The 23,206-nt window shown below is 47.9% G+C and overlaps 1 protein-coding gene across 1 annotated transcript in view; it reads left to right on the top strand.

Annotated features, from left to right (window-relative positions):
* Positions 1-23,206, top strand: part of LOC147640679 (protein ROOT INITIATION DEFECTIVE 3-like) — a gene marked incomplete at its 5' end in the record, with an annotated part of 107,263 nt that overhangs the window by 42,019 nt on the left and 42,038 nt on the right. The window contains 2 exons of the mRNA XM_086814125.1: positions 14,701-14,860; positions 15,053-15,255. Coding sequence (XP_086670251.1) covers positions 14,701-14,860; positions 15,053-15,255 — 363 coding nt within the window. The remainder of the gene's footprint in view (positions 1-14,700; positions 14,861-15,052; positions 15,256-23,206) is intronic.

Raw genomic sequence — 23,206 nt, 5'->3', positions numbered from 1 at the left:
CACATTTGTTATCCTCTTGTTTGTGACCATAAAGGTCGCCTTCATCGGGTTGCGCAAGGGGGAAGCCATGGAAGAAGCGAGAGAGAGAGAGAGAGTTATGCTGCTGCCTTGGGGGCCTGAGCAAGGGTGCGTGGGCAAAGGGGGCCGGACGGCCTAACGGATAGATAGGCTGGCCATTGCCAGCAGAACTGTGCAGCGTACAGAGCAGCAGGGGGCAGCGAAGCAGGCGGCGCTAACAGGGCGGCGGAAGCGGACAGGGCGGCGGCGGCGGCGAGCAGGGAGGGAAGGCGGCGGAAGCGAGCAGGCGAGAGGGGGTGACAGAAAGTTCGAACAGCAGGCGGGAGGGGGAAGCGAAGCATGCGGCGCTAACAAGGCGGCCGAAGAGAGAGAGAGAGAAAGAGAGAGAGAGAGAGATGGGGGGTGCAGGCAGGCAGCGGGAGGGGAGAGCGAAGAGCGAAGAGCGAAGGGAGCAGTTTGTAGCATAGGGGAGAGAGAGAGAGAGAGAGAGAGAGAGAGAGAGAGAGAGAGAGAGAGACAAAGACAGAGAGAAAGCCTAGAGGCTTGAGAGAGGGGGGAGAGAGTGGCTTGAGAGTTGCGAGAGAGAGAGAGAGAGAGAGAGAGAGAGACAGAGACAGAGAGGATTGAGAGAGGGGCACTTGATAGTTGAGACTTGAAATGAAATGTTATATTAACGTCTTCAAAAGGCCATAATGACCTATGAGACCAAAAAGTTACATCATGGTGGATCTAATACAATGAAATGAAATGAAATGTTATATTAACGTCTTCAAAAGGCCATAATGACCTATGAGACCAAGAAGTTACATCATGGTGTCTGGATAAAAAACCAGAAAATGAAAAATAAAGATGATACTACTGACACCTAGAAAATGAAACTGGAACTGGAAGGTAAACTTGAGAGAGAGAGAGAGAGAAAGAAAGAAAGAAAAAGAAAGATTTTATTAACGTCTTCCAAAAGACCGAACTCGGCCTATGAGACAAATCGGTGTACCTGTATGGGGTATCCTCTGTCATCCCAACAAAATGAAAAAGTACTGAACTAAAAAGCTGAATCTGGGTGTGCAATAAGTACAATGAGTGGTGGCGGGGATGGAGCTCTACTACTAGGAGAATGCAAAGCTATATGCATGGAGTATACAATCATGATATGCAACCTAGCTAGCTCCATCATGTACCATACTGGGGGTATAAAATGGTATACATCAATGAAGGGGGTGTCCACAGCTCCCTGAAGAACATGCTTGGGTGTGCTCTGAAGCGAGCCAGTCGCTCCGCACCCTCTCTGAAACTGAGCTCTAATCTCTGTCATCTCTCTCTGGTATAGGCGTGGTGTCTGAAAGCCAGGTGTCCACTGTCTCCTGCGGGCTCTGAGTGTCTCTGCTCTCTGGAGAGTAATTCCCTGCCGTGTAGGGGCTGGGAGTGGGATGGATCTCTGAAAAAATGTAGTAATCTGTGTCTGTCGTCCCCCCTCTGGAGCTGTCTGAGCCTGTAATGATGTCTCTCTGTGGCGCTGTATGTCTAGAATGAATCTCCCCAGTATGCGCTGGTCTGCTACCTTAAAGATCTAGCGTAGGAAATGTGGCTCTCTGAATAAAATGGGATATCTCTCTCTGATGGCTGTATATGCTCTGCATCTGCATACATAATGCTTCTCACTCTCCACCTCCTCTCTGCACAATCTGCATACCCTCTCCTCTCGAGGGATCCGTGTTGCTCTGCCAGTCCCAATCTCCAATCGGTGTGATGAAACTCTAAGCTGACCGATAGCCACTCGGGAGCCGTGTGGTAAAAAGCCCTCCATGTATCTAGGCCTCTCTATAAATCCATCATCACTGATACTCATGAAGTGATCTCTGTAGTATAGCATCTTCGGTGGAAGAGGCTGTGTAGGCGATATCCATGTCTCTCGTGTATAGAGCTGCCATAGATCCTGTCTCAATACTCTGTTCCTCTCACTATGAGAGAGACGGATATGTGGTGCATCCCTGTCATACTGGAATGGTGGTAGATGATCCATGTCTAGGCCATGCTGTGAGAACCAATGTGTGACCTGTGCATACTATGATCCTCTGTCTCCTGCCTCAGCCAACTGTCTAGATGCCTCAAAAGCTCTGTATGACAATCTGTCATGTGGCATCTCTCTGAATCTGTCTAGCAGGCATATAGTCTGAAATATGGCCTCTACCATCATAGGAGGCGCAGCACACTGTGCTCGGATAATGTCATGAGGTACTGACGGTTTGCTGCGTATCATGTGTGCCATCATGAGGGCCTGTGGTCTCTCTATTTGTGTCCACCAATGGGTAGCAAGGCCTGGCGCCCATACCGCTGCTCCATACATCAATGCCGGTGTGACTAATGTGTCAAATAGCCACCCCTTCGTCCGAGGCTCCTGAAAATGCGCCTGGTGGCACTGTCTCTCTAGCATAGCCAATGCTGCATATCCCCGTGTCAATCTAGCTCTGGCTGCTGAACCCATGGTGAAGCGTGTGGCTGCTCTGCAAAGACGGTAACCCCTAGGTACTCGTATGATGTCACCACCTCCACCTGGCGTCCTGCAAGAGTGAATGTCAGCTGACTCCTGCCCTGTCTCGATGTATGAAAGACCATAACCTTGGTTTTCCCAAGGTTCACAGTAAGACCCCTCTGTGTGCAGAAATCATCGAGTGCATGTAGATGCTGCTGTAGACCACCTGGAGACTCAGACACTAATACAATATCATCAGCATAAAGCATAATATGTACTGAGGTACCTGCTAAATCAACTCCATCTCCGCCTCCCCGTGTAATGAAGTCAGCCACCTCATCAATGTATAACCCAAATAGCGTGGGGGAAAGTGGGCATCCTTGCTTCACACCAATGGTGCTAGCAATAGTCTCGGACATACCTCCTAGACATCTGACTCGCCCAAAAACCTGCTCATATAATGCATAGATGCCCCATGTCATATCTGCTGGTATGCCAAGAGACAGCAGGCGCTGAAAGAGCCTCTCTCGTGGTACTTTTTTTTTTTTTAAAGAAAACGATCCTTCTATTAGTTAATGAGAAAACGCCATAAGGCTACAAAGCTCACCTCACAAGGAGGGATAAAAACACACGGTGAACACCTTAGCTCCACCCCCATGGCTGGCCGCTCTCTGGGGGGGCTACCTAGTAGTACATGTGGGAGGTGAGAAAAGCCAAACTGGAGGCCTATAGTGCCAAGTGACATCCTCGCCCCTCGCGATGAGGAAAGGGCCAGGCTGCCAAGTGCGGAGGAAAGCCTTGCGGCGACCTCTCATGCGATCCGAGTCGCCCTGAAGTTTCCCCCAGTGTCCTCTCAAGGTGTGAATGATGTCCACCTAGAGGGCCTGTATGACCTCCGCCGGTGGAGTCGCCTGGCGGTCAATGGCCTCCCTGCATCGGGCTCTCCATATGTGCCAAGCCGTCATGCTGCTGATCATCTCCCATCTGTGCCCGACCCCCTCCTGAGGGACTGCCGAAGAGAAGTCTGGCGTCGGAACCACCGCCATCGCCCTGTCAGAGACCTAGATGGTCGCACTGCCAGGGACATCCTCATATCCAAGGGCCGGGCCGCTGTTCGTGGCCCAAGCCACCGCACCCCACGTCACCAACATCACCTGGCGAGCCTGCAAAAACCATCCTGAGAGCGCGCTGCCAGACCTGCTGTGCCTGTGGGCAATCCCATAAGCAGTGCCGCTGCGACTCCTGTGCATGGCCGCACCGAGGGCAAGACGCTGGGTGTCTGCCAAAAGCTAGCCAGGCCCCCACAGCCAGTCCTCTATGCCTCTCTCGTGGTACTATGTCAAATGCCTTGCGGAAATCCACAGTGAGGTATGGGTGGCTGCTGTGAGGCGTGGTATAGACCCTCTGCATATGTGTGCCATGTCTGTGGGTCTGCAATAGCTGTCGGTGTCCGGGGCTCTCTGAAGTGCCGCCATGAGACGGGGCTATCTCTACTCATGAAGAAATGAAAGATCTCTAGCTCCTGTATCTCTGCGAAGGCCCGCCTTTTGCGGCGAGTAAGTCTCCTGATCTCTCTCCTCGACTCCTGCTCTGTGATGGCTCCCAAGGCTCTCTGTATGCGGAGCCGTGAGTATAGGGCTCTGCACTCGTCATCATACCATCTGTTTTGGGGCATAGTCCCAGATCTCGCAAGCTCTCCTGAGTGGACACGATGTGGGAAGCTCTGTAATGCAGCCGTGTGTAGGAGTGATGCCAGCTGGGCTGTAATGGTATCCATAGGTGCCAGGGCATCCATGAGTAGGAGCCCATCCTCTACTCTGCCAGTGTATATGTCTGTCATGTCATGTGTGAAGTAGATGGTAGTGTGTGGCATCGGTATGTGGGGGGCTGGTGATACTGGTGATCTGGCTAGTGAAAATGCCAAGTATGTATGATCTGCCCCAATAGGACGAGGTGGAATGGAGAATGAGGTGACAAGCTGTGATGCCTCCAAAGACCCCATAATGTAGTCTACCACCGTGCCTCCGGTCCATGTATGACCCCCATGTGGGAAGCATGTCAGCCCTCCTGATCCCGGCCACAGTAGCATCCCGTTATAAATAACGAGACGATGCCTGGCTCCGAACTCTAGTAAGTGGTCCCCATAATGTCCTCTGTCTGGTCCAGTGTCCTCTGATGCTCGACTAGCCCCTATCTCCTCTGGATCCACAGGGTGGAGGATCTCCATGTCATCATAGTCATACACCTCACACTGTCTGCTCTGTGTGTGGGCATTGAAGTCACCCGTAAGAAATACTTCCTTTGGTGTAGAATAATGCATAATCTCCTCTGACAGACAAGTGTATGGCGAGGCTCCTGTCTCCTCCTCCTGTGGCATGTCCTCTGTAATGACATAGGAGGATCCTCATGGAGAAAAGTAACATAGAGCTATGTATATAACCCTGTCCTGTGAGAGCTGTAAGCTGATCCACATGTATCTGGCCTCTGGATCCTGTGCTACCACTCTCAATCTGCCCTGTAGCTCCCGTCTGAATAGAACTGCTACTCCCCCCGACCCTCTCGAGGTACCCTGGCGTGTGGTCCTCCTGTATGCTGACTCCCACTGGAATCCCTCTACTCGAGGTAGCCCTCTCTCTGGGCTCTGATGTGTCTCTGTCAGAAGTATGATGTCTCTCCCCACCATAACATGCTCCAGTCGTCCAGGCTGCACCCACCATAGTGAACCATTACAGTTCCATACTGCCATGTGTATCTCTGTCAGTGGAATGGTCTGTGTCCCATAGGCCCCAAACCGCTAATCCATGGGTCGGCCATCAATGATGACCCGACCATCTCGATAGAAGGCCTTCTTGCCTTCTCTCCTCACGTGTAAGACTCGTGGCATCACTGGCATGCAAGCTCTCCTATGCTCAAGCTGCATCCTCGTGAGACGACCATCCAAGAAAATAGGAGCTCCCTCTAAACCCCGTAGTATGACCCTCTTCCTCATGAAGGTGACCCTCTCCGTCTCTCCTGCAAACTATAGGATGAGGGCTCGCTTGCGTGTTGAGTCTTTCCCGGCTCTCCATGCTTTGGTGAAGGGGAGAGGGTGCTCTTCCTTATAGCCGAGCTTCATGCATAGAAGCTGTCCATCTTTCTCGGGAGTGGAGTCGGGTGTCTCAACTATACGCTGTTTTTTCTTTCAGCTCCAGTTGGATTTTTTAGATGTTTTTTTCATGACTTTGTCACTTCATGGAGACATCGTAACACTTTTGGTCTCACAAACCCTTTGGTCTTTTGTAGACATTAACAGAAAACTGTCTCTCTCTCCTTCCCTCACTCAAGAGGTACTAGCACTGTGGACTACCTTATGGGATCTCCGGCTTTGTAACACGACTTCTCCATTCCGCCACCCCCTTTTGAAGCTGACCATGCCTACCTCTCTTTCACTCTTACCTGCACACCACCCGTCCCTCCACCACCACCCCCCATCTCACATTACACTCAAGTCCTTTTTGACCACGAGCTTGACCTTGTTTACTCCAACCACATCTACCGCTAGCTCTAGGATGTGGAGCCTACTACCCCCCTATCCATCCTCACAGCACAGCTCACCACCATACTCCACACATCCGCCACTGGTTCTTTCATCTGCACGCGGCGGTCTACCACCAAGCCACCTTGTGGTTCCATGCCCCAGAACTTTTGGTATGATGAGACGAATGCCGGGCCACACCCTCCCGTCTTAAGCATGAGGTATGGATTGGGCAAATTATGAAGTGCCAAGCGCAACGGATTCTCAACGGCTCACCCAACGCAAGAAACGGGAGTTCTATGCTCAAAAAGAGGATGAGTTATACCGACTTTTCTAAGGGCCGAACTGCAAAGAGGCCTGGAGGAAACTCCGAGAACATTGCCCTCCCACACCTATCACCTGCCCGGACACATGGCACTCCTATGCATGCTCCCTTTATCATATCCCCCATTAGCCACTCCTACCCCCACCACCAAATCCCCATCCCACCACCTCCACCTTCTTCACAAAGGGCATGGTCCTAAAGGCCATTCGTAGACTACGCAATGGGCGAGCCCATGATCATGAGGAACTCACTGCCGAGTACATCTCACATGCCGATGATACCCTAGTGCCCCTACTAGCCTACATGTTCAATAGAGCCCTTTGTGAAGGATTTCCACCCTCTTGGTCCACCAACACCATCACCCCCATCCTCAAAGCCAGAGATCCACTTGATCCTAACAACTACAAGACGATCATGATTGGCCACACATTCGCCAAACTCTATGGATCAGTGCTAGAGGCGGAGCTCAGTTCATTTGCATAGAGCTAGGGATGCAAAGCCTCAGGACAGGCTGGCTTTCGAAGGAGCTACTCTACCCTTGACCACATCTTCACCCTCCGTGCCATCATCGAGAAGGGTAGAGCACGACATCAGAGGATTTACTGCTGCTTTGTGGATTTCCGCAAAGCTTTTGATACAGGGAGGAACTGCAACCGCTTCTACACATCGTTCGGAGAGATGATCAGGCCAGATATATGTGGGTGAGACTGAGGGCCGACACAGGCAGATTCCTGTATATTGCCATATGCTATTTTGCTCCTAGTACATCGACATATGCAGCACCTAGAGGGCAGTCTCCTTTCTCTGTGCTAGATGATGACATATGGGAGTTCTCTAGGGATGGAGACATCATCCTGTTAGGGGACTTTAATGCCCGGACGGGCAACCGCCAGACAGCCTTTTATGATACCTCGGAGGAGATGCTGAGAGAGCTGGACACTCTGGATATGGGATTAGACAGACGCTCACAGGATGTGGAGTGCAGAGAGTATGGGAGATATTTGGTAGATATGGGGACTGCACATGGGTTGGCCATACTTAATGGCTTGCAGAGGTTTCCGTCAGCAGCTGGATTTACTTGCTTTCCACATAGACATGGTGCTAGCACAGTGGATTATGTTATGGCTATGCCCAGCTTTGTTTCATGCATTGAGGACTTCACAGTTGGATCTCGGCCCATTGGGGTAGTAGTGGATCATGCATTGTTGACATTGACTATCTCTTTTCACTTTACCACAGCTCAGAGGACACGAGGGGCAGATCACACTCGATTTTACCTCAGAGACTGATGCTGTCTACACAGATGGGATTTACAAACGTCTGTACACAGAGGAGCCAGGGAGACCTTTGGAGGAGTTGACCCATATACTGACAGAGACTTTACATGATGCAGCGAGAGAGGCATATCCACATACTCAGCCTGGACAGAGACAGCGTTCTAGATATATGCCCCAGAACAGCTGGTATGATGAGGAGTGCAGAGAGACCAGAGCCCGACTGCAGCGGGAGGTTGCTTTGGGAGTCACTACTCACCGACAGTCACGTATTGCCTTCCGACGTCTTGTGCGAAGGAAGAAGCGGGCCGGCCTTGCTCAGCTAGAGTAGGAATTATACCAGCTGTTCTTGAGCCAGGATTCGAGGGAGGCTTGGCGTCTGTTTCATGAGTCCTTCCCTGCTTTGGCCATCACTTCTACAGAGGTCTGGGGTAGTTATGCAGCATCTCTATATACAGTTCCTGGACAGACACCTTTTCCTGACCCGCCAGCACCATGCCCACAGACATGTACTTTCTTTACCGCAGAGATGGTAAGGAAGGCCATTGATAGGATGAAGACTGGGAGAGCATATGATCATGATGGATTGGTCGCTGAGCACTTTATTCATGCGAGAGACATGCTGGCAGAGCTTCTAGCAGTGATGTTCAATCGTGCTATGTGCGAAGGCTTACCCGAGACTTGGAGTAGGTCCACCATCGTGCCTATCTTCAAGTCAGGGGACCCTATGGAGCCAGGGAATTATCGCACTATTATGATTGGTCACACACTAGCACGATTGTATGCATCCATTCTTGAGCAGCAGTTGAGTAGATGGGCAGAGAGAGTTGGCATTTGAGCAGAGGGACAGGCAGGGTTCAGGAGAGGTTTCTCTACTCTTGACCACATCTTGACTCTCCGGGCCATTATTGAGGAGGGCAGGTCGCATGGGCGACGGATTTATTGTAGCTTTGTGGACTTCCGCAAAGCATTTGATACAGTGCCCAGAGCCAGATTGATGAGGCGATTACAGGAGATGGGGGTACCCACAGAGCTCATATGGGGGATTATGGCTTTATATAGATCAGTTGCAGGACAGGTACGCACCCCAGAGGGGGTCTCTACTTTGGTTCACTCCACTATAGGAGTGAAGCAAGGTTGCCCGTTATCTCCTTCACTGTTTGGTATGTATGTGGATGAGGCTTCTGACTACATTGAGAGATTGGGGGACAGAGGAGCCCAGCTAGCAGGTACATGGATACAGATGCATATACATATCTTGGGGTAGTATTCAGTGGGCCAGTGTTTTCGATGAGGAGAGCAGCAGAGACTAGATTGACTACCATCGCGTATCAGAAAGTGGCATGGTCCTCTGGCATCCAATGCATGTTCCCACTGTGTACCGAATTCCTCGGAATCTGCGTACGTGTGCTTCATGTCATCTAGTCCTGTACCAACAAGGTCGAGTCTAGTGGTCTGAATCGAAGTCACTTGTCCCTTCCTGCTCAAAGCATCAGCCACTGGATTGGCTTTTCCTGGAAGGTACTCAATCATATCACCGAATTGCTGGAATATCTAGCTCTAGCAGTATGGTCGGTCACTCCTCCACTGTGCACTTGGCATTGCCTGAATCCAACGTAATGCCTGATGGTTAGTGCGAACCTCAAAGTCACGGCCATAAAGAAAATCTTTCCAATGTTTCAAGGCATGTATAACTGCAAGGAGTTCACGATCGTAGACTGAGTAATTTTTCTCTACGCGCAGAAGGTGCACAAGTGACATGGCATATCAGAGCATTCGTAAGTATTTTATAGGGATTAATCCATTTATTCAGGCATTCAAGCATGTATGGGATTGTTTCAGCTCCTACATCATGCACATAAGGCATTTAAAAGCATTTAGAATATTCAGCATATCAACCATATCAGGTCGTGGGCATTTATGGCAGCAAATAGCTGTCGGTTGGCTGCAAGGGCCTTGTGACAGCAATCGGTCAAGGGGTTACAGGTTGGTAGCATGTGTGGGCAGGACCAGACAAAAGCGCAGCAAAGAAGGCATTATTTTCAGAATTTTCTCCCACGACTTGCTGGCCGACAGCATGCATTTTGGCCGACTTGACCCTCAGCATCATATATAAGCAATGTAGTCAGTATCAGCAGAAGACAAGTTAGTGCATCATTATTTTCATCATGACTAGTAGAGCATAAGCAGAAGGGCTAAGGGTCAGCCCATAGGCTGACCACAAGCCCTGAATCATCTACAAGCCTCAATATACAAGAAAAGCTGAACACAAATCTCTCTCTTCTTCTTTCTCCTCTGTGTCTTAATCTAAGTTAATTAGCATTAATGTTCTTAAGTATGCTTAGGGCTGTGGATCAATACAGCAAGGCTTCCGCTCATGCAACATGTGGGGATCTAAGAGCATCAAATTTGATTCAAACATTGGATATTGGTACTGGCCTTGTGTAAGACTCATGTGGGTCATCCTCGTGGTGAGCTCGGCATCTGAGATCTTGTGCCTCGACACCAGCTTTAACCCGACCTTGACATCAGCACTCTTGTTTGATATTGTATTCATTTGTTGTATTGGTCTTGGCTTGGAAGAGCCCGTGGATTGTTCCTGAAATAAATTCTTGAAAAGGGGGGGCGGGGCCTGTTCCCCGCTCAGCGTGATGTACTTTGTGAAACCCCTATACCCATTTCTCTCGTCCCCTTCTATCTCTCTATTTATATCTCTTGGACACGTGGTTGAATCTGTCACTACACGCTCTATTGAGCTTATAGTGGTATCAGAGCAAGGATTTCTCTTTGGAAGAGCCCGTGGATTGTTCTTGAAATAAATTCCTAAAAAGGGGGTGGGGCCTATTTCCCGCTCAGTGTGGTGTACTGTGTGAAACCCCTATACCCATTTATCTCTCCCCCTTCTATCTCTCTATTTATATCTCTTGGACACGTGGTTGAATCTGTCAGTGCACGCTCTATTGAGCTTCCATAGCGTGCACCCCTCTTCAGGGGTTTGTACTAATCACTCGTGTTTTGGGTTTAGGAGATTCGTGGGGTTGTAAGTGTAGTCTATGTAGATGGCCTTGAGGACCATACGCTTTTGAAGAAGGTGGAGGTGGTGGGGTGGTGTGGGGGGGCGATGTTCTCAAAGTGTTCTCCAAGTCTCTTTGCACGTCGGCCCTAGGAAGAGTTGGTTTAATTCATCCTCTTTTCGAGCGTAGAACTGCCATTTGTTGCATTGGGTGAGGCGCTCAGAAATCTGTTACGCTTGGCGCTTCGTGATTTGCCCAATCTATACCTCATACCTAAGACGGGAGCATGTGGCTTGGAGTTATCATACCAACAAGTTTGGGGCATAGAACCGGAGGTGGCTTGGCGCCGGCGGTAGGGTGTTGTGTGCAGATGAAAGAAGTGGTGGCAGATGTGTGGAGAATGCTAGTGAGGTATGATGTGAGGGCAGGTAAGGGGACAAAAGGATCCACATCTTGGAGGTGGCGGTAGATGTGGTCGGAGTAAATAGGGTTAAGCTTGTTGACTTCGGTGTAATGTAAAATTGGGGGTGATGGTAGGGGGATGTGTGGTGTGCACTAAGAGTGAAAGAGAGGTAGGCATGGTCGGCTTCAAAAGGGGATGGTGGAATGGAGAAGTCGGGGAAAGGTATGCCAAAGATGGAGATCCCATCAAGTAGTCCACAATGTTGGTACCTCGTGAGTAACGAATGGAGATGAGGGCATTGGGAGAGGGCCATTGAGACATCCCGTTATAGATAACGAGACAATTTGCAGCTCCCAGCTGTAGGAAATATCTCCCATACATTATGACCTCCCCACGGTCTTGTGATGATCTCTGTAATCCCGTGTTAGTGATGTCTAGCTCTTGTAGTGTGATAAGGTCGTCCAGATCAAGGCATCCGCGTCCTGTACGATGCTGATAATCTGTTGGAGGTGGGGTCTAAAAAGGATAGCTACCCCTTGTGAGCCACACACTCTTAATGTGTGGGTCTTGCCTTAGAAAGTTGACTCCCACTTGAACCCGGCTATGTACGGTAAACCCCTCTCAGGGCTGTAATGAGTCTCTGTATAGAAAATGACATCCCTACCTGCGAGAGTCTCGCTCAAACCTCTTAGATCCAACCACAAGGTGCCATTGCGATTCCATACTGCTAACATCAAGTGTTTGGTCTCATACATCCCGTGCCCCTATTTAGGGTGATGCTCAATGATAATGATTTGACCATCTCTGTATACCACTCACTTGGCCTCATGAACTTCCCACCGGTGTGCCAGGTGAGTTGGGGTGAGATCATCCCCTATGTAAACTTGTGTGTCCTTGAGGGCAGCCCGCCTATCCAAGGTCTGTTTGCTAGTGACATTGGGGGAACTGATCACAAGGGGCCGTTCTCATGTCATGTCCTTCGTTGTTCTCCGTGTATCTCTTGGGGTTGGGCCCGGGGGGGGGTCCCACCTACGCCCAGCATTTGGCAGAGTGCCAAAGCACGTGCCTTGGGGGAACCTCCCACATGTATATCGCCCGTTGGAAATCTAGTCTGAACTCCCCAACCATAATTGAAATCACTTGCTTTCACTCACACACACCATCTTTTTTAACATCATGAACATCTCACAAGTATTTTGCTTACATATGATCTCTTTGGGTCCCAATTCCATGAGGTTTTTTCCATTTATATGAATGGCCGAGTATCATTCTTTATCACTTAGTGCGGGGATATTACGGCTTTTCATGTGTCTTTACTATGAGAACTGTTCGTCTAGCGATCATATTTTTCACCACTATTGCTTGGTTTCTTATTTCACCACGTTTATTCCAGCAGAAATAAAGGTCTTTTATATTCCTCTTTGAGGATCACTATTTTAGTTGGACTTTCCAACCTTCCAAACTTTCTTAATAAGTCATCTCACTTCTATAGAAGCCAATGTTTATTCATTTATAGATATTTCTACTATCTCATTATTTGGATCTCCACCATGGTTTGTGCTATTCCTTTTTTAACGTTCCAATCATTTCTTTTACCTATTTTCAAGGGAAATTAGACAGCAATTTCAATGTAGGGACCAACCTGGACCTTGTAGTGAGCTCTGGTTCCAACAATTGTGCCTGTTGGTTATGCTGTTGTACCGTGCACAACTGATAGGGGAACTTAGAGCAGATATGGAGTCCCTGAATGCCACTGTTAAAGACCACGCCATGGAAGAAGGGGAGCTGAATTCATGTGAGGGCTTAAGGACGGATGGAGCAGCTCAAGGCTGCAAATGACAAGCTGAGGGCAGAGATGCATACTTCTAAGACAGGATGGAGGTAGTGAAGATACACAAACCCCCACAAAGCATTATGGCTAGACCCAAGGAGTTGGTTGGGGCTAGGCTCGGTTAAGGAATCCGAAAGAATTAAAAAGGAACAATGAGACCATATAACCTAATTGGAGGAATCATTTGCTTTTCTTGACTAGTGAAAATCCCCAGGCCGTCTAAGAGGAGTCACTTGGGTTAGTCACTCGCTTGGATATTGTCAAGGTGAGGCCACCGAGTAAGCCACTCTATCCAGAGATAAGAGTGACCAATTATAAGACTGAAAGATGGAGTAAGGGTCTTACACCTGGTGTTAGCCTAAGCTATGAAGCTAAACTAGCAGTGGCCCAACTGTGCCCAATTGTAGAGCATCCACGTGTGTCACCAGTCGAGCTTGGACAGAGCTTGCTGTTTACAGTATACCCTATAGGGGGTACATGATGTCAGAAAATGCCAGATATATTCCTTACATGCATAAATAAACTTGGCAACTATGGTTCCCTGTAAAAAACGTTTCAAAGATCTGCCAGGCTTCAAAAATGTTTCAAACAAACAAAAGGGGGGGGCTTGTGAAAAGTCAACAAAAGGAGAAAAACACCCATGATCATCAATCCCATGCTACAAATGAAACTCCCAACATAACCTCCAATCAAGCACCTCCAAATGAAAATGTGCCAATGTTTCATTCCCGAGCATACTGGCACCTCACCATTGGATCATGTGCCCAAGGCTGTGGGCACCCAAAGTACCCCATGGCCCCCACTTTGGGTGGCCAATGGGTTTCCCAAAGTATTAGAAAGACCTTAATCCTTGTCTCGAAAAGCTATGTCGTGTTTCTAGTACTTCAATAAAGGTTTGCACACACCGGGATGATTCTATTGACTTTTGACATGACAACGGGCACCCGATGAGTGGCCTAATAAGTGCCTGGGATGACATGACGTAGTACATCATACAAGAGGGTTACAGTGGTGTGCGCGATGGGAGTAGCACGCATGTGTGGTATGTGCCTGACACTAACTTTGACTACCACTTGGTTGTACACTGGTGACTCGTCCCTGGACAAGGGCTCACAAAAGGCCTAGTGTGCGGCTTTAGGGCCTTGCTTTTGTGTTGGTGTAGTATGTCCACGGCATCCAAGTGCAGGATGCACGTGATGTGATCATCTTAAGGGAATTATTTCAATGATTGTCTTGACAATCTTTGTAAATATTCTTTCCATTAATACATGATTAGAGAAGTCGTGAGTGTACCGATTGTGTTTATGCAAGTCTTCCAATGTATATCTGTCTTTGTTAACACTGTATGTCTTTGTTAACACATTCATAGCCCTAGTAGTACTACAACACACTAGGGGCCCAAGTTGTGGATCCTGTCCTCCCATGTTATCAGCTTAGGATTTTAGTAATGAAGAAAGAGCCATTACCCCAAGTTGGCAATTCCCACCCTCTCTGTACTCAGCTTGGGATTTCGGTAACAGAGAAAGAGCCATTACAGCCCCTTCTTGAGATACATCAAGCCTTTTATGTAGACTTGACATGGCATCTAGTCTATCTTGAGTTACAACAAAGCACTACCTTTTTGGAAGTAGACTTCATCTGTCATCACATAGCGTAGAATTGAAGTCACAAAAATTGTCCACACAATTGACGTTTTTAGTTTACAACAGTTGAGTCATATATCCCATAAGAACCAAGCTTGAGAAGTGACAATTTTTTGTTCATGTTGGTTCCATTCATGTTTCAATTCTTCTTACTCTTTTGGTTTGTGATTTTGAGAGTTTGGAAAATGATGATGACTGATTTCTCCAGGGTCTTGGATCTGTCAGAAGAGGGAGGAGCTCAAGGGAAGACACAAATCGCGTACCTCTATACGTGGTCAGGCCACACTTTGGGAGTCACAGGGGTCTTTTGTGGATGTGGGGGCTCCAGTGCAATCGTTGTTTCATGTTCCCTTGATACTCTCTGTAAGGTCTGTATCATCGGGGTTGGTATGAAAATCCACACCTCCAAGTTTCTGTACTGTTTTTTTTATGTTTTTTAGATTTGAAGCTGCTCACTTGATTGTTTAAAGCAAGATCCTTGTTCACACTGTAGTACAGGACATGATCACCCGTCTGTCTTCTTCCACTGCTGACGAGTGTTCAGAAGGATACATGTGCAGGTTTGGAGTTTAGCATCGGGGACTCTTCTTCGGACCATCAAGTTTCCAAGTGCTATCAATGCAGTTGTCGTAGACCCTGGGGAATACTCATTGTATGCGGGCAGTACAGATGGCAGGATATTTGTGGCCGCTCTGGACTTTGGGGTACCTGGTGGTACTGGAATGATTACTGATGGCACGATCTCCTTCCTTGTCAGCCACAGGTATTGAATGTTTGCTGCTGTTGGTTCAATAGTTTTAAGGGCCCTTTTTTGGGTTGGGGGGAGGTATTGAAATTCGACAACCCTGTTCATTGTGAAAGGAGCCTAAATAGGCATATGTTGTTACTAGAAGGCAAGCTCGATGGCTTCTCTCTCTCTCTCTGGCAGTGATGCACCAGGCGAGCCCTCCCGCATTTTCTCATCGACGTCGACGTTGCTGGGCGGCGATGCACCAGGCGAGCCCTCCCGTGAGCTTGTCGAAAGGGGAGAGCGAGGAGATGCGCGCGCGGAAATAACCCCCCGCCACCAGCAGATCGACGATCCTCTGCAGCACCTCCGCAACATCACCCCCCTCCATTTCTCTCTCTCTCTCTCTCTAGGCGCAGGAGGTGCAGTTGGGCAGAACTCTCTCTCTCTCTCTCTCTCTCTCTCTCCACATTGAATTCTCTGTCACGCTCTTGAGAAGGGTGCGGCAGGAGACAGAGGCACACAGGCGACTGGCTGATCCTCTCCTTGGGCACACAGTCAGGCTGTAGCATACGTGGGTGGTTTTTCTTTGAAAAAGCTGGTCGGATGGGCACACAGGACAGAAACGATCTTCTCTCTCTCTTTGGTGACAGGTCTGGACTGCACGTGGTAAGACTTTTTGGTGTGAGAAGGCTGGCGGGCTTGACCCGTGCGCCTGCTCTATGCGCAGCCAGTTCTCATTTCTGTCCCCTTTTCCCACCCACCCTTGCTCAGGCCCCCAAGGCAGCAACTAGTAGGGGAAAAAATGTCTCAACCCCTTGAGGGGGAACAGGATGGTGAGACAACCTTTCACACCCCCACGAAGGCACCAAATGCCTACCGCAGAAGACTGAGGGAAGGAATCATGTCCCCTGGCTCACGAAGGATTACGAAGATGGCCCGATGAGATGAGGCCCTTTATGAGGAGCTACAGCTTCACATAAGGACAGAGATGAACACCCTGCGACAGGAGCTTGAAAAGGAATGGACCGAGCAGATGCATGCCCAAAGGAAAGTGATATACGAAACGCTGAAGGAAGAGATATATGTCCAATTGAAGGGAGAAATGCAAGCCCAAGTACGGGTTGAAATGGAATTAGCCCAAGCCTTAATGCACACGAAAATGAAAAAAGAGATGCAGAAATGGAAGGATGACATGCTCCGAGAGCTTGGCACAACAGTTGCATCGTACGAAGGCACTTTGAAAACATGTATGGGTGACCGTGACAAAGACATCACAGAAATGCAAAACACTTTGGAATCATGTAAGGCAAAAGTGGCTGCAGGTGAGAAGGAAATGCATTCATGGGCTGAAATTGCTAGTGCCACAAAGAAACAAATTGAGGAAGTCAACCCATGGATTGAAGTAGTAAAAAAACAGAAGGATACACCAGTCAATAAAGTAGAGGTGATGAATGCTACATTGGAAGAGGAAGCCAAGAGATGGGCACGTGCCTTACATGTACGTGTAGTTGGGTGGGAAGATAAGGGAAATCCCCAAGAGGATGCAAAAGCTCTTGCAACAAAAATTGGAGCCACTGATGTACCCATTACCGGAGCATGGCGAGTAGGCAGAGATGAAACCAGGGCGAAGATATTGATCATCAGGTTTGGTGACTTGGAGAAGAAGAAGGCCTTTCTCTCCAAAAGGATGGTTCTTAAGGGGGAAAAAATTTATTTAGATGAGGACCTTACACCGGCACAGATAGCACACCGGAAGGAACACATGCCACGTGTGCTTGAGGCAAGGAAAGAGGGGAAATGGGTGGTATACAGAGATGGCCGAGTCATCATTACGGAGAGGAGGCCCGCTTGACGGTGCGGCCTATGAGACCTTGCGATTCACGGTTTGGAATTGCAACGGAGCCCTTAGGATACTTTGAGGATACTTTCAGACACAGTGATATTGCTATGTATACGGATACCCATCAGTGCACAAACAAGAGGCTTCCTGACATCCGGGGTTATAGATGGAAATCGGTTTTTCGCCCTCAGCCACGCACAGTGGGAGGTACCAGAGGATCTGGAGGAGTGGCAATACTTTATAGGGAGGAGCTTCGTGAGAAAATACATGTGGTACATAGAGATGCAGATGCGAGGTACATGTGGGTCCGAATATGCAGAGAGGGGCTCCGTGAGCTATATGTGGCGGTATGCTACTTTCCCCCAGCCCACTCCAGGTTTGCACCATCAGGAGAGTTGCCCTATATACCACTATATGATGATATCATGAGGTTTTGCCAGCATGGGAGACATATTACTATTGGGAGACTTTAATGCACGTACAGGCATAGAGCAGACAGAGTTGTATGATACTCAAGAGGCTATGTACCGGGAGATCATGGCAGAGGATGTAGGGTTGCAAAGATAAGCACAGGATGAGGGGAGACTACAGATTATGGGAGGCATTTTCTCACACTCTGGAGTGCACATGGGTTGTTCATATACAATGGCGTATCGAGATGGCAAGGATCAGATGCTCTCACACACTGGAACTCTAAAGGGGGAGCGAGCACAGTGGACTACTTGATGGGATCTCCTTCATTGATACCTGATGTGTGGGGTTTCACGATTTCCAGTAGGCCCATTGGCATAGCAGCCCCGATCATGCATACCTGAGTTTCACACTAGTAGGTAGATCCCCGAGAGATGGGCCAGCCACTCATCTACCTAGGTACCAGAGATATCAGTTTACACGTGAGACAATTGGGGTTTATCGAGATGCAGTATTTGATGGCTTGTTCGCTGTAGACTCGCATAGCGCACTGGACGAGATCACGAGAGGATTGGCAGGTGTTCTACATGCATCCGCCTCATATGCGTTTCCTTGCACTATGATCCCTTCCACCCACCCCCGCAGCACTGCCCCACAGAACAGTTGGTATGATGATGAGTGTCGTGAGACACGAGCACAGCTACAGCGTGAGATTGCCATTGGGTCTCACACGCATAACCTATCTGGCTAAGCTAGAGGAGGAGATCTACCAACTCTTCTTGGGGAAGGACAGCAAGAGGGCATGGAAGATGTTTTAGGAGAGACAGCCTGGTACTCCGATTACTATACCTGAGGCATGGCATACTTATGCTAGAGAGCTATATGATGCACCAGGACAGTCCCCCACCCCCCCTTCCACTGGGAGCTAGACCGGCTAGCAGCACCTTTTTGACTATGCGGATGGTGGTAGATGCGATAGACAGGTTACAGAATGGAAAGGCACAGGATCATGGTGGGCTAGTTCGAGAGCACTTCTCATATGCACGAGACACTTTGGCTCCGCTCATCGTACATGTGTTTAATTGTGCCATTTGTGAGGGTTTCCCGACAAGCTGGATAGAGCATATCATTGTACCACTCTTTAAGAGTGGGGACCCCATGGTACTAGGCAACTACAAGACGATCATGATTGGTCATTACTTGGCCAAATTATATGGCTCTATATTGGAGTCGGAGATGAGCCGATGGGCAGAGAGGCATGGTCATCGAGCACGTGGTGCCTGGACACATGGAGAGGATGATGGACAAATGGAAACTAATACTGGCATTGGAAAAATCACCAGTCTTGATCAAAAAGCAGGAAAAAGTAAAAGTCAAATTCTGTTGACCAAAAAGCTAAGGGCACTATTTGAAAGAGGACATCAAACTGGATCAAAAAGCTAAAAGCCGCTTTTTCAAAAAGCAGCTCCAAGGCCAAAAAGCAAGGCCTTGGAGTTGTAAAAGCACAAATCAAGAACTTTGGTTCATATTAATAATATTTAAAGTTAAAGCAAAAGCAAGGTAAAACAAAAGAAGGACCTCCCATCTTGTATATAAGAAACTTGCATCTTCATGGAGAAGCATACAAGTACTCGTTGAGATCCTGAAGAAGAGCTTGTGAAGAATTATCATTATCATTATCTCTAGTGCCACCCAGATTCTTCATCTTCCCTGGCACAGCTGTCTCTTTAAGCACCCATCTCCGCCTTTGCGCCACCTTGCAACGCTTAGCCGCCGCCACTGCGCCGCCTTGTGTTGTAGATCCGCCGCCCAAAGTGGCGCCTTCCTTCTTCGCCGCCACCGCCCAGAACCGCCTTCCGTCGGCTCCACCACTGCCCAAAGCCCACTTCTGCCACCGTTGCCAGCGTCCCCGCTGCCCAGAGCCGGCGACTCCGCCGTCTGTTTGCCAGTTTTTTGCTATTGTGTGCTTGTCCGCCGCCTGTTTGCCGCCTCCAACAGCAGCACCACCTGAACCATGTGTCAGTCGCCTTCTTTTGGAGGACTGCCACCCATTGAAGAAACGCCTCCTCCTCTCTTTTTGGTGAAAGAACCTTGGACAGCTGTGCAGCTCTCTCAACATCTCTTCCTTAAGTTTCTTGTGAGATTTTTGTGAGTAACAAAGACTTGATTCACATATTGTATATTGGTACTAGCCCGGTGTAAGACTCTTGTGGGTCATCCTCGTGGTGAGCTCGGCATCAGTTATCTTGTGCCTCGACATCAACTTTAGTCCGATCTCTACATCGGCACTCTTGTTTGATAATAAATTCTTGAAGAGGGGGCAGGGCCTGTTCCCCGCTCAGCATGTATTGTGTGAAACCCCTAGTCCCATCTCTCTCTTCCCCTTCTCTCTTTCTATCTTTATCTCTTATACACGTGGTTGCATGTGTCACTGCACGCTCCGTTGGGCTTACAGTGGTATCAAAGTGGGATTTCTCTTGAAGAAATCTTTTCTAGGGTGACAGAACCATGTCGAGAGTTAAGGGAGACCAAGGGCCTCAAGAAGGGAACAACTACAAAGCCAACCCATAGCATCAAGGAGGGATCCAAGGCCGCCTGTCTGTCTCTAATGGGACCATGACATCAGCAGAGTACCAAGACTTCCAAAAGTTCATGCAATATCTTTAGGATGAAGAGTTCCTAGCTTGGAGAGCCAAGAAGGAACAAGACTACAGAAGAGCTCAGATGTTCGAAGATTTTATCAAAGACTAGGCCATTGAAGCTGAAGGTGTGAAAGCTACCAAAGCTTATTTACGAGGTAAAGGGGTTACCATTGGAGAAGAACCCAAAGCCACCCGAACTATCACTCATGGAGAATAGAGAGAAGTTACCCCTAGATCCGCTCTATCTGATGCAGCTTTCTCAGGCATAGCAAGAGAAGAAGGCAAAGGAGCCCTCAATCGGTAAAGTGGACTTAAAGCCGGGAGAGAAAAGCATAAAGTTTGATACTCTTTATGGAAAGTGGGACACCCAAAAAGCCCTATCCTTCATCAAACAGTTTGATGCTGCCTTTAGAGAAGAGGACTTCTCCTAAAAGTCCAAACTTCGCATGGTCTGAATGCATTTGAAGGAGCCGCCTTGAATCGGTGGCTAAAAGTGGTACAAGATGGAACCGAGCCTACTTCATGGATCGACTTCAAAACCATGTTCAACAAGAAGTTCCTTCCCCAAACTTTGAGGCAGATGTGCAAAAGGAATGGGACGAGGTAAAGCAAAAGGCCGGAGAAAGCATGGCAACATATCTCAATAATTTTTCAGCTGTCTCATTGAAGTTTACCTCATATACTCCCATCCCATCATTGATGGAAATGCGTAAGTTTGTCAGCGGATTGCAACCAAAGCTTATGCAAGCAGTTTATATGGCGGGACCTAAAACCTTGGAAGAAGTCCAAGACAAAGCCTTGTAAGCTGTCTACATATGCCTTGGATGGTGGGCAAATCAAAGAATGAGAATTGAGACTCGTCCCAAAAGAAGAGGTTCAAAGGGGGATCTCAAGCAAGGAACGAGCCACAAGAAAAGAAGAACAAGGATGTGGATAAACCCCATTGTACCAAAAGAAGCTATCCCGCAAGCGACTCGAGGAGTATGTCAAAGAAGGTAAATGTTTCCAATGTGGAAAGAAAGGACACATGGCTGCAAAATGTCTGATAGACCAAATCAAGAAGCCAAGCCACCCCAAAGTAATGCATTACCTAAAGAACTCCAACATCAAGATGACACACCACTAGAGAAGAGGCAACTTTTCAAAGCTTGGAGCAAAGTGGCAAACCAACCCATGCTTATCCACTTCGATAGTGGTGCTACACACCACTACATCCATCCTCGAGTGGTTGAAGCCATGAACCTCTCTCCGAACAAGTTTGGAACTCCTATTACTGCAGATGCCGCTTTTGAAGGAATGTCAACTAAGGTGACTCCTATTTTGGAAAAGCTTCGCTTATAGATTGGAGACTATGTGGATGTGATTTTGGGTATGCCCTAGCATAAGAAGATAGACCCGGCCATTGATTGGGCTGGAAATAGGATTAGGTTTCCTTTCAAAGGCAAGAATGTAACTTTTGATGTAGGAGTTGAGGGGAATTCCATTCCACTCATTAGTCATGTACAAGTTCCTAAAGCAATAAAGCAATCTATTTCATCGTACTTGATATATGTAAGAGATCCTAAGAAATTTGAGGGTGATGAGTCACTCTCAACTGTTGATCATGAAAGGAAAGATTTATTTTAAGAAGTATGAAGAATGTTTTGCAGATACTCTTCTACCTCCAAAGAGATCGGATGATCATCGGATTGACATCATGCCAGGAAGCTCACCTCCTGAGTCCTAATAGACCTCCCTATCGAGTGAGTCAGGATCAACAAGAGGATATTATGAAGCAAGTGACCGAGCTTTTGGAAAAGGGTTTGATTCGACCTAGCTCATCACCTTTTTGCTCCCCAATCTTATTGGTTCAGAAAAAGGATGGTTCTTAGCGTATGTGTATTGATTATAGGGCTCTTAACAAGATCACTATAAAGAATAGGTTTCTTATCCCCAGGATTGATGACATCCTAGATAGATTGAATGGAGCCACTATCTTTAGTAGGATCGACTTGAAGAGTGAATATACCATCAAGTCAAGATTGTTCCAGAGGACATTCACAAGACGGTATTTAGGACTACCTTTGGACTCTATGAGTATTTGGTGATGCCTTTTGGTCTTACCAATGCCCTGGCTACTTTCAACCGAATAATGGAAAGAATATTTCTAGCACATAGAAAGTTTGCAGCTACTTTTTTTGATGACATTATTGTGCATTCAAAGAATGAAGAAGAGCATCGAAAGCACTTGATATGGTATTCCAGGAATTGCGAAAGCACAAGTTATATGTGAATGGCAAGAAGAGTGAGTTTTTTTTGTCAGAGATTCACTAATTGGGCCATATAGTGTCCAAGGAAGGGGTCAGGATGATGGATCCAGACAAGATCAAGGCCATTATGGAATGGCCAGAGTTGACTAGTGTGCATGCAGTTCGAAGTTTCCTTGGTCTATGCTCTTATTACAGGAAGTTCATCAAGTGGTTTGCCGTGGTAGCAAGTCCGCTACTGACTTGACAAAGAAAGCCGTGGGATTTCGGTGGGCCAAAGCTGAAAAAGAATCCTTTGAAGCACTAAAGTTTTATGCTAGCAAAAGACCGGTATTGAGTATTCCAGATTTATCAAAGCCATTTATGGTAGAGTGTGATGCCTCAGGAGATTGCATTGGAGCAGTCTTGAACTAATAGGGCCATGCCATGGCCTATGAGAGTCGAAGACTTCAAGGAGATGAAAAGACCGCACCGACTTATTAGAAAGACTTAATGGGTATCATTCATGCTTTAAAGATTTGGAAGCACCATCTTATGGGTGTTGAGTTATCAAGACGGATCATCCAAGTCTTAGGTATTTTATGTCTCAAGCTAAGATATCAAAAAAGCATATAAGATGGGCTAGTTATTTGGCCCAATTTCATTTTCAGATTATGCATACTCATGGTAAAGACAACAAAGTAGCAGATGCTCTATGTCGAAGACCCATGACCCATGTAGTTTCTATGGGATATCCTTTAGACTTCACTATGATGAGAGATCTTTATGCTACAGGTGAAGATCTCAAGGACATGTGGGACTGGTTGCAAAATGGAGACTTGGTGACCTTATATGTCATCTAAGAA

Source organism: Cibotium barometz, chromosome 2, assembly GCF_041138505.1.
Source record: "Cibotium barometz isolate CiBa-2024 chromosome 2, ASM4113850v1, whole genome shotgun sequence".
NCBI classification, from domain to species: domain Eukaryota; kingdom Viridiplantae; phylum Streptophyta; class Polypodiopsida; order Cyatheales; family Cibotiaceae; genus Cibotium; species Cibotium barometz.
This window is presented reverse-complemented; position numbering and strand designations above follow the sequence as displayed.